This window comes from Corvus brachyrhynchos, unplaced genomic scaffold (genome assembly GCF_000691975.1).
Source record: "Corvus brachyrhynchos isolate BGI_N302 unplaced genomic scaffold, ASM69197v1 scaffold514, whole genome shotgun sequence".
Lineage (NCBI taxonomy): Eukaryota > Metazoa > Chordata > Aves > Passeriformes > Corvidae > Corvus > Corvus brachyrhynchos.
This window is the reverse complement of record NW_008238319.1, coordinates 2,313,436-2,325,162: the sequence shown is the minus strand read 5'-3', so window position 1 is coordinate 2,325,162 and position 11,727 is coordinate 2,313,436. Positions and strand designations below refer to the sequence as shown.

At 45.8% G+C, this 11,727-nt stretch overlaps 1 protein-coding gene across 13 annotated transcripts in view; it reads left to right on the top strand.

Annotated features, from left to right (window-relative positions):
• The window catches only part of NPS (neuropeptide S), a 40,195-nt gene that overhangs the window by 6,115 nt on the left and 22,353 nt on the right, over positions 1-11,727 (top strand). For 10 of the 13 annotated variants that reach the window (XR_001861934.1, XR_001861936.1, XR_001861932.1 and 7 more), the window contains exon 1: positions 8,360-8,443. Coding sequence is in view for 3 of the 13 variants with exons in the window: in XM_017733866.1 (XP_017589355.1) it covers positions 5,760-5,803; positions 8,362-8,443; positions 10,093-10,302 (336 nt within the window). In the remaining 10 variants the exon portion in view is untranslated. Of the gene's footprint in view, positions 234-1,101; positions 4,384-5,627; positions 5,804-8,359; positions 8,444-10,092; positions 11,666-11,727 lie in introns of those variants that run through there. The other 3 variants (XM_017733866.1, XM_017733865.1, XM_017733867.1) reach the window with 3 other exon arrangements.

Genomic DNA, 11,727 nt, shown 5'->3' with positions numbered 1-11,727 from the left:
TCCCTGCTGCGGTGAAGGGACCGGGAACTGTGGGAGCTGTGCTTCCTCAGCTGCTCATTCATAATTCGTTGTGGTAGTTGGAGCTTCTCGCACCTCCTGAGGCGATGCCGAAGGGCAGGAGCCCTGGCAGGGATCCCTGAGCCAGAGGATGGCTCATGAAACACCAGGAGAAGCATCCCTTTATCCCTGAAAACCTAAACCCAGAGACAGCCTGGATGCCACCAATCATTCAGGTGAGTGGTGCTTCCACGGAGCGTTAATTCCGGGAGCGTTTCCCGCTTTTCCAACGAGGCCCTCAGCCCGTTGAAGGAGCTGCCCTGTCTGTGCTCACCCCTCACAGCTTAGCCTTTATTGAGGAGTGCAATACTGAAGTCCATCCGGTCATTTTTCCAGTGCTCTCCTGAGCTGGGAATTGGGTTTCAAAGGCTGAGCTGTCCCTGCTCCAATGAAAGGCCGGGCTGTCAGCAGGCAGGAGCTGTGCAAGGAACAAAGAGTCACTGCGTTTTTGAGCACTGCACGTTCACTCCTGGCAGTCAGAGCAGTGTCAAGTGCATGGAGAGCTGCTCCTTTTCATGTACTGTGCCTTCAGTGCTCTTCCTGAGGGACTGGAACAGGGAAAGTCTGAGCTGAGGAGCTGGAGAATATCCCCTGTCCTGCCATAGGGAGCAATCCTGACCCTCAGCACCTCTGGCCTTTTCTGTTCCCCAGAGAACAGGGCTGTATGAGCTTTTCTAATATTGGATTTCATGTTTATTCAGATTAATCTGTGCTCCTGATTAAGAAGTGGCAGTTGATTACCTCCAAAAACCTTGAAGACCCTGATGCTAAAAGGGGAACTCAGAGGGTGGAGAGGGGAGAGATGAGGTTTGCAAATCCAGTACTGAGGCAAATAATAGAAGGATAAGGGAGGCAGATATCACAGAATCATAACATCATCGAATCATGGAATGGGTTGGGTTGGAAGGGCCTCAAACACCTTCCACTGTGCCAGGGTGCTCCAAACCCTGTCCAGCCTGGCCTTGGACACTGCCAGGGATCCAGGGGCAGCCCCAGCTGCTCTGGGCACCCTGTGCCAGGGCCTGCCCACCCTGCCAGGGAACAATTCCTTCCCGATATCCAACCTAAACCTACTTTCCCCCTTTTTCTGTCACTCCTGACCTCATTAAAAGTCCCTTTGCAGTTCTAACTTTTGAAGGAATTGTATCAGGCATTAAAACCTAATTGGGCACGAAGAAATCCTTTTGCACAGAGCAAGAAAAATCCAGCCAGCTGCAACAGGCTTTCAGTGAGGAAACGAAAACTTCTCCTGCCTTTTGGTGTGGGATATTTTTGGATGAAGCCTTTTAGAAGAGGGAGAGAACACAAAGGGAAATGAAGCTCTTGGGTCGGCCGTGTTCAGACAAAAGGCACGGAATTGTTTGACAGCCACATTCCCTCTCTCCTGCTCGAGGACCTTTACAAGCGGCAAAAGTCGCCAGGAATTGATCCAGACCTGGCATTTCCAGAGCCTGCAGAGCGAGGCAGACTCACAGTTTGATTTTATCTTCCTACAGGCAGATTTTAAACACTTCATGCTCGGCTCCGCGGCTCAGCTCCCTTCCTTTGCTGTTTAGAGGGTCAGTATGGAGAGAATCCTTCTCCTCAAAAGCCTTTTGCAGGAAAGGAGTCTCCTCTAAAGAGGCTCCAATATCCTTGTTTATTTAAGCGGCACAGCCGAGTAGAAAGGAAACAGCAGCGAGCTAAAAGAGCAGGGAGAACAGATGGAAAACACTGCATTTGGGAGGAAAAAAGGTGCGTCCTCTCACCTCCTCCACATGATGAGTGGTGTTCCAGATGTAGCCACTTATTTCCTAAAGGTACTTGAGGTCTCGTGTCACAAATTCAAGCTGGCACCTTCCCCTTCTCCAGAAATGCCAAGAGCTAATTTGAGGAAGAGCTGAGATGTCTCCCTCCCAAATGCTGCCTGCTCAGGAGGAAATGGAGTCACCCTGAGTTGCGAGCTGGAGATTTGCTCATCATTCTCTGCCAAGTGAGGGTCCCTTTGCTCCTCACCCAGCTGTCTGTAGGGATAAAGAGCCTCCTGGCAGCTGCTTTGCACCCACCTGAGCTGTTTTCCAGGGAAAGGTCACTCTGAATTGCACAAAAAACTGCTCAGGGGTGAGCAATTCCCCCTTTGTGTCCAGCCTGTGGGTTCTGAGTATCCTGAGCAGCATTCAGCATCCCCCGTGCCCCTCGCTGACCTTGCAGTTATTATGGATCCACAGGTCTGTGTCCCACTTTTTGCCTCCCAGCATAATTCCTTGGCTTACGTGTGCTGCCAGGACTGACTTTTCCCTACGTTGCTCCCTTTTTCCCATTCCCAGCTGACCCAATGCTGTTGGTGAGACATCCAAGGATTTGGGGAGCAGAAACAAATGGGTTTGTGCTGGGATTCTGAAGGGGAACAATGCAAACTTGCTTGGGCCAGATTATCCCAATAGAAAATATTGGGTATGTTTTCCTTTCCTTAGCCTTATCCATGGGAGAACCTCGAGGTACAGTGCAATAAAATCCATAAAAAACTGTGCCCTTCAAAGCCACCCAGCTCTTTCTCCCTATTCCTTGCTATTTATAATATTTATGTTAGCTTTCCTTGACTCCTTTCAAGTTTGATCCCTTTAAAGTTTGATCTCTTCCCCAAAAGTCACATCAGGCTTTCCTACATCCTTTTCTCCTCTCTCTCCTCAGAACCCTTTGCCTTTTCTTGTCTATCCAGGCTCTTTTCTCTTTCTGGCTTCTCCTTCAACAACTGTTCAGCCTTTCTCAGATCACCGAGATCTTTGTTGCATCTGAGCAGGAATTTGGGGTTGGCTTTGACAGGTGTCTTTTTAGCTCAGCACTGACATCTTTTCTTCAGCAGCCACTTCCTGCAGGATCTATTTGAGAGATTTCTGAGTGCATAAATTACGTTGGCACGCACAGATCAGCGTAGCAAAAATGTTAATTACCTCCACTTTTCCGCTGCTCAGCCTCCTCTTAATGGTTTGAGCAACTTCTGTCTGCTCTGCTCTTTCTTTTCTTTTCTTTTACCTCCAGATAAATTCTCAGAGGGCTTGGTGGTGGTGCAGGGAGAGCTTGTTTTTCACGCTGCACTTTGTGCAGATTGTTTTTCTGAAAGCGTGCTAAGGAACCTGACAAAAAAAGCAAGGGATCCATAAATTAGAAACACTTCCTGCCGTGTTTTAGTATGTTTTGGCCAAAAAGCTTCGTTCCTGCCTCTTCACGTTGGCTCCAGCCCGAGTGTGGTGACATCAGCAGTGTTGGGTGACATCAGCAGCAGGGTTGGGTGACATCATCAGGGTTGGGTGACATCAGCAGGGTTGGGTGACATCAGCAGGGGTTGTGTGGCCGTCTGTGGCCTGGCACAGGGCCTGGGAGTGCCACACGCTGTGGGATGTGGGCAGTGATGACTTTTTCCATCACCACCTTGGCTTCAGTTTGGGACACGTGCTGGGGAGTGGGATAAAGAACTCATGCTGCTTCTGCCCACACCAGCTCTGACTGTAACAAGGAAAAGGAATTTATATATTTAGAGATGACGATTTAGGGTTTAAAATCCTGGGGATGGTGACTGTGACACAGCCGACGGTTCCTGTGTGACGTAGGACCAAAAATGGGATTTTGGAGCTAATTTTTCCCCCGGCATGGGAGGATCCAACTGCAGCTTCGTCCCCTTTGCCATGACAGTGACGTGCACAGCCGCAGTGATGCAGGAGTGCTCTGAAACCAGGTGGCAATGAAGATCCTGAGGTTCACAGTGTCCACAAATCCTGTTCCTTCCATACCTTGGCAGCCCTCACTGCTCCCCTCCTGCCTGCTGAGCATCCATCCAGGAAAACCAAAGCTGTGGAGGGGGGCAGGACTGGCAGTGCTGCTCTGCTTTTAATGCCTTTTGATTTTCCTTCTCTCACAGATCAAACCTGTGCGTCAGAGGGGGCCTGGCTGGAGCCTGAACTGCTGCTGGCTCAGGCTGCGAGGGGAGCGGTGTCTGAGTGGAATTGCATTAAAAACTGCCTTTTAAAAAGGAGCCACGCATCTTTCAGCCAGGGCACGCTGCCAGGGCTCAGCAGAGGAGCTGTCCCTGCCTGCAAGGAGCTCGAGCAGTGTCTCACTTAACAGGACTTTGCTCTGCGGGCGGCAGTGCTGGCAGCCAGAAAGGAATTCAATAAACAGCTCTGTCCTTCTGGAGAACCTCTGAGGCTGAAACAGGAGCACAGAGCTGGTTATCCACAGCAGCCAGCACAGGCCTCAGTGGTCCTAGAAAATGTGCCCCTGACCTTTGATGAGATTGTTGCATCCTCCCCAGAGAGCTCTGTGCAAACCCCTGGGTGGCTCAGGAGCCAGGTAAATGACACAGGGGACAGACCCCGCCCTAGGCACGAGTGCCAACTGCTTGTGGGGCAGTGGAGATGGGCAGGCACTGCCCAAAGGTCCGAGGGCAGGAGAGGGGCAGGAGCTGAGCTTCCCCCAAGCTGCATCATTTGGTCTTAGAGCCCCTTACCTCTGTAAGCCAGGGCCGTGCTCCTTCTGGATCAGAGAAGCCTGGAATGGGTTGGGTTGGGATAAACCTTAAAGCCCATCCAGTGCCACCCCTGCCATGGGCAGGGACACCTTCCACTGTCCCAGGTGGCTCCAAGCCCCATCCAGCCTGGCCTTGGGCACTGCCAGGGATGGAGCACCTCATGATACCCAAGTTTAAGGGGATTGGAGGCACCCATGGCAGGGAAATGCCCAGAATATGTCAGGTGTATCCACAGCAGCTCTGCAGCTCCTTTGTGCCCCTGGAGATGAGATCTCATGGGGCAGGTGAAGGGTTTGGTTGTGTCCCCTTGCAGTGAGAGCACAGAGGGACTGACCCAAGGAATGAACTTTCTGCTTTCTGTGTTTCTTCTCTCTTTGTGTCTTGCTGGGATTTTCTATTATCACTGAGTCAGAAGCAGGTTTATGTGCTGGGAGCATGATTGATTTCCAGCTTGCACCTTGCAGTGGTCTGAAAGCAAACCACGCTGGCTCTTGGATTTCTTGAAACTCCTGAAAGCAAGAAAAAAAATATATTGAACTTGGAACAAAATATCCTGGCAGCTTTCTCCAGAAAAGCCATGCTGAGGTTTCACTGGGAGCATCCCAGAAGGAAACAAGGAGATTTTGAACCTTGCCTTTATCAGGAGCCATGGTTTTACAGCGTTTGGGGTTATGCCAATGGACAGGTTGTGGTGTGTTCATTGATTTTTTTGTTATGATCCCTCAGCAAAGTCACACGATGCCAGTTTAAACACTTTGGATTGACTGCGGGGGTCAAGGAGGAGGGGGAAATACCATGTCCTGAAGCTTACAGGCCTATGAACCTCAATAATTTGCAAAGTTTTACAGGCTTAACAGCGAGTTTTGTGTTGTTCCATATGACTTTTGGGGGAAACAAAGGAAAGGAGGAACAAGGTTCAATACAGCGTCCCTCCAACAGGGCAGGCAGGAGGGAAGAGGTGATATTGCCACTGATATTGCTGCTGATTTGTTCTCAGAAAATACAAATTTTATGGATGCTGGGAGGTTTTACTGTGGTTCTTAATGATTCATTTGACCTCTGATAGCTGCCAGTGAACCCAGCCCGGGAGCAGAGCCTCTGCCTGGGTGCTCAGCAGACAGAGCAGGAGACAGAAATGTCAATTGCCACTTGTGCTGTTCAACCTGATTCCTCCAAACCTGAAGTGGGAATATCTTGAATGGATCTAAATCTCCATCTATGCTTCTTGCATGCAAATCACAGGTGTGTTGTGTTGTGCTGTGTTGTGTTGTGTTAAACTGCATCCTGAAAAGCTGGGAAAAGTAAACTCTAAGAAGTGAGAAGCAAATGGGAGGGTTTGAATATTCAGGAAATACCTTTCTGTGTCTGAGGGGTGAGCAAAGCCCTTGGGCCCCGTTCTGGGGTGGTGATGTCTCAGTTGACTCTTGCCTTGGTGCCATCTGCATCACCAGAGGAGGTTCATGTTGGATATTGGGAACATTTCTTCCCAACAAGGGCTGTCCAACCCTGGCAGAGGTAGAGTTCCAATCCCTGGAGGGATTTAAAGCCCTGTGGATGTGGCACTTGGGGACATGGGGCAGTGGTGGCCTTGGCAGTGCTGGGGAATGGTTGGACTCAATCTTAGAGAGCTTTTCCAACCTAAACTATTCCATGATCCTGGGTTCTTCAGTTCCGAAGCAGTTTGTGATTGCTCACCTGGTCAAAACGTCTCTTAGAGGGATGGGAGAAAGGTAAGCATAGGAGGGAGTGACCAGGCCCAGTGGGAGGTCACCTGGGCCTCAAAAACCCCATGATTTAAAAAAATTGACTCAATAATTCCCCACAGTTTACCCAGAGAGTCTCAGGCTGAACCTGGAAACCCTGAGCTTTAATCACCAGCCTGTTCTGGCCCCTCACCTTCCACAAAAAGTGTTGTGTGAAGGTTAATTTGGGATTAAAACGGAGCAGGACTAAATGCAGACACAATGAGAGCTGAGCTAAGCTGTGCTCAGGCAGAATCCATCCCAAAGTGCTTTTCTTTGCAGCAGGAACACGGCCTAATCCTCTTATCTTTGGAGTTAGAGGTCCTGGACGAGTGGGAATGGGAGGTTCCATTCAAGGAGAGGATTTGCTCCCTGAATAAGAGGACTCAGGCTGAATATGCAAATAATCAACTGTTCTCCTGATGGCTTTATAAAGGGATTGCTCTCTGCAGGCTTTAAATGAGGCAAATTTCAGCCTCGTTTCCACAGCCCTCGTGGGCCTGGACAGTCCTGAAGAGCTTCACCAGCAACCACAAGCACTTCTTGTAAAAAGTCATTTTAAAAGAGTCGTTGGATTTTGTCAACCACGACATGATCAGCACCACCATGACGAGGGAAAAATGGTCAACCACAACCTGAGATCACATCAGGGGTTCTTGTTTAAAGGCTCTTCCATGCCACTGGATTTCTTCTCACAGCTGTCTGTCTCCTGGAATGAAATACACTTAAACAGGAGACTGAATCACAGCATCGTGGAATCATTATGGTTGGAAAAGACCTTTCAGATCGTCAAAATTATGTGAAAAATTGCACTGAAATTTGACATCATTTATAACAGCTCAGGTCTCCCTGAAGACTCACACAAAGGTCCATTCTGGAGTCCCTATACATTGATTTTTTAGTGTAAACACCAAACCAAGCGCAACATTTGGGGTTTCTGACTCACTGTGTGCATGCCTGACATGCACTGACAGCACTCTGTGGCTGTCCAAAAACGATCCTCAGTGTTTTCATTAGAATCCTGGAATTGTTAAAGTTGGAAAAGCTCTCAGATCCATGAGTCCAACCATTAACCCAGCACATTTTTGTGGATGTGGTGCTCATTCTGAGAAAAAATAAATGGAATTTAATGTTTTTCAGCATTCCCTCCCCTGTGCTGTCCAACCTTGTGGGATGCAGCACTTTCACACCCCTCTGGATAAATAAACCACAGAATCCCCTAAAATACTGCACCATTAAATTTGTAGCAGCAACAAATGATGCTTTTAGACATGAAATACTTGCTGTGTTGCTGGAGATTAAGAGAGTTTGTAGAAGTTTGTGTTGACTAAACTCAATGTGGGCTGAGATACGGCTGCAGAGTAGAAATTAATGGCCAAAGAATTTTAATTGTAAGAAAAAAACTTAATTCGGTGTATTAAGAGCTAAGCACGTAAAAAAATAATGCTGGGAGGAGAAAAATTTTTAAAAATCCACATATTTTTCTCTATATTGTGGCTGTTTTGAGTATAGTAAAACTCTTTGAGGAACTTTCTACTTAAAATGCACTTTAAATGTTTCTCCCTCGATGCCAGGCTTTGCAAGGTCTCCGCCTGATCTATTGGAAGTGGTAACAAACTCTTGAGATGTATTTTTGAAATCCTTACACCTCTGTCCAGATTTGCAGTGGTGACACAGAGGTAACAATAAAGCCACTTGAGAGACATTTAGTGGGACACTTCAAATGAAATCCCCGGAGTTGGTAATGGCAGCTGAGCGTGTTCTTGCCATTTTCCCTTTTAGCAAGAAGAAAAGGCCAGACAAGGAGCAATTAGTCAGAATAAAATCAGCTTTGATGACATTTTCCCTCCTGAACTCTGGTATAAAATGGTCACCTAAGGAAGAACTGAAAGGATGTGTGAGGAATTTGGGAGTAGAGCTGCATGTTCATACACACAGTGCTGGGTAAAAAATGAGCAGGTAAAGCCACTGCGGGGTAATCAGTGCATGGGTTGCTCTCTGCTCATATTTTGCTTGATTTTGGTCCAAATTTTGATTAATCTCAGCTTTTCTTTGAAGTCTATGCAGGTTAAACTTGGTTTTCATTCTGTGGATCTCCATGACATTGGTGTGCTCGGGTTACCCAGTTGGACCTTCCATGGTAAGTCCCATTCCCTATTTCCTCCCAGATCTGTTCCATTCCTCTTAAATTACTCCTTTATTTAAATTCATTTTGTTTGTTTGATCGCTTCTTTGCTGCTATGTTTTTGGCTTTTTTTTTTTTATATATATAAAATGAAGGAGTTTCTTGTATTAAAGCTATTGGTTAAATATTATTACCTCATTTTCCTGGAGCATGGCCTAATTTTTCCTGGAGTTATTATAAAATATGCAAGCCTCTGAAATAATCATGTGAGCAACCCAGTGCATATTTAATGTGGAGTGTGGGGAGCCGGAATCCTGGATGGAAGAGAGAAAAACACAAATCCCCTCTCCATTTCATCGGAATTCCTTGCATATCTTAAATAGGTGCAATTAGATAGATATGTATTCATTGCACTTATTGCTAGCTAGTTTATCAGTTAATTAACTTATTTATAATCAACTTATTTATTTAGACACAGCTGGATCTGAGTAGCCACATTTCCTAGTGGATGGGTTCTCTTTATGGCAACGATGTCGTGGTTAAAAGGAGTTTAATTGCTTCAATAAATGTCAAAATAAAAATCATTTATTCAGTAAATCTAGTGAAATAGCAGCTAAAAATTCAAAATAGGAATTTCTCTGCCTGGTTTTTGGATTTTTTGGTTTTTCTCTTGCAAAAAGCGTTTTTTCTTGTTAGGGAGAAAGTTCAGTCTGGGAAACCCCTTGTCAGTGGCAGAAAGTGTTGGATGCAGTAAAAGTCCTGAAACAAAAAAAAAATTGAAGTAATAACCAGTATTAAATAAGAGCAATAAAACACTGAATTAAAACAAATCCTACTGAATTTCATGGCAATTTTACCAGCAATTCCAGGGGTTAATCCTATGGCTTTGCATGGAATTTTTAGAGATGGCAGAATATTGCTTTTAGATGGAAAATCAGCTGGGAAATCAGAATATGATGAAAGTTGCACAGAGCAACCATAGACATGCCAGGAAATGTTTATATTTTACAATTCATCAGTAATTAAATGCGGTTTGTTTTAAGAGTTGTTGAAATATGTCAAAGTTTTTATGTAGTTGGCATTTTTACCCTACAAAGTGGAAGTAAAAGGAATGTGGGCAAACCCCTGGATTTTTATCCAGACTTTTTAAAATTCTCATTATTACTTTGTCATTATTAAACTTCTAACTACTTCCATAACGAGTCATAACTACTGGAAAGCCTCCTCCAAAGTTCAGCTTTACAGGTATTTTTGTTTTCTCTTACCTGTAATTTAAGCCTCAGAAGTTCACACAAGCTGGTATTTAATTTTTCCCTGAAAAAATCTCATTTTCCAGCAATAAACACCCATGTTGTTCCAAGGAAACAGTGTCACAGCTGGTCAGCATCACAGAAAACAATTCATATCATACCCTAAACATAATTGTATCAGTATTTTAGATCAGAAATGTATCCAAAACTATGAAAAAATCGGATTTTGAACACGATAAATCCTTAGAATATAACAGCTCATCCTTGTCATTCAAAGCATAAATTGCTTTTGTGTTTCTACTTTGCTTTGTATCCTGAACAAGTCCTGGCAAATACACAAATCCATAATTTTACCTTCTCTTATCTCTTTTTCTTTCCTCCTTGTTTGTTTGTTTGCCTGCCTTTAATCTCCAGAGCAGAAATCCTTTTTATTTGACCTGCCAGCTGTATGGGAAATCGGATTCGTGCCTGGTGCTGCTGAGCAGCTGCCTCTCCAAGGCGGGCAGGGATGAGGTGCTGGCTCTTGGGAAGCCTCTCCTGGAGTTCCCTCTCCACAAAAGGTCCTTCCGCAACGGCGTCGGAGCGGGAATTAAAAAAACTTCCTTCCGAAGGGCAAAATCCTGAGCAAGTGTCCCAAAACCCGGCCCAGATTTTGATATCTGATGTTTCAGTCGTTGCTTTGAGTCTGTTTGATGCTTTTCTCTGACAAAGCCACCTCTGACAGAGTCCCCGTGTCCCCAGCGCATCACCAGATGTCGATTTCCAAGCGCCGCGAGCCAAGCGGAGCAGATGGGAGCGCTCAGGAAGGGCTTTGATCCCAAAGTTACAGTAGCATAAAGTTTTGTCTCGAAATGAATGTTTTCATTTGCTTAATTCCCCTCCTTTGTCAAGCTACAGATTTCATCAAGTTGCTTTTTGATTAATACAAAGTTAATCCCGTGCTTTGAGGAGATGTGTGCACGCAGCCTGGCGGGAGGATGGAGGATATTATTCCCAAAGTCCCTCCTCTCTGCCAGACACGAGGCATTCGTGTGCTTTCCCGTTCCAAGTCACATTTACTTGAAGACAACTGGTAGTTTTAATACAGACTTAAAGTGCATTTCATTTCAGGTTTCGAAAGATATGAAGGGCCAGCAGTGAAAAAGAGAATCAGGCCCTACTTGTAACTCCCACTGGCTTTTTAATATAGTTATTTAAAATTACTTTGGCAGGAAATAATCTCTGGAGATGTCTCATCTCATATCCAGAAGAATCCTGGGAAATCACTCTAAGGCAGGGTATCAGCACCACTCCCTGTGCCTCAATTAATTGACTTAGGTAGGCAACCCCCAGTTGATGAAATGTGCCAAATCTGGGATTTTTTTTTAATTTCCTGTTAGAAAAAAAAACAAAAAAGAGAAAGTCATTTGATATGAAATATGTAAATGTGGTATGGAGGAAAGGCTACCTGCTGAGTTACACACATGTGAGTTCTATCTGTGGCTGTGTCCCCTGAGCGTAACAAGCTGTGCCCTTGGCTTGAAAACGTGGCAGAGTGTCACTGCAATGCCTCTTGCAGTCAAAGCTACGGTATTAATTATAATAAATCACTATGTGGATGTTTTCTAATATTTCCCTGGTAAATATCGTAACTCAGGAGATCATTGTTAACCCTACAATGAGATGGTTTGGTGTCATCACCTTTATGATGCCCCCCTTGAGGCCATGGGGTGAAGTGACCCCAACATGGAGCTGTGCTGGTGGGACAGTGGGTGTTTCTGGATGATTTCTGGCTGATCCAAGGAGGTGAAACACATTCCTGCCTGGTTTTGTCCCAGCTGAAAAGTTTAACACATCCTGGGTTTTAAAGTCACTTAAACACCTGAGTTCCTTTGGGGTAGTCTTGAGGTTGCTGAGTCGAGTGGGAACCATGGAACCCAGGAACCATGGAACCGGAAACCATGGGATCCTAGGAACCATGGAACTTAGGAACCACGGAACCCAGAAACCATGGAACCCAGGAACCATGGAATCCTAGGAACCATGGGATCCCAGGAACCATGGCACCTA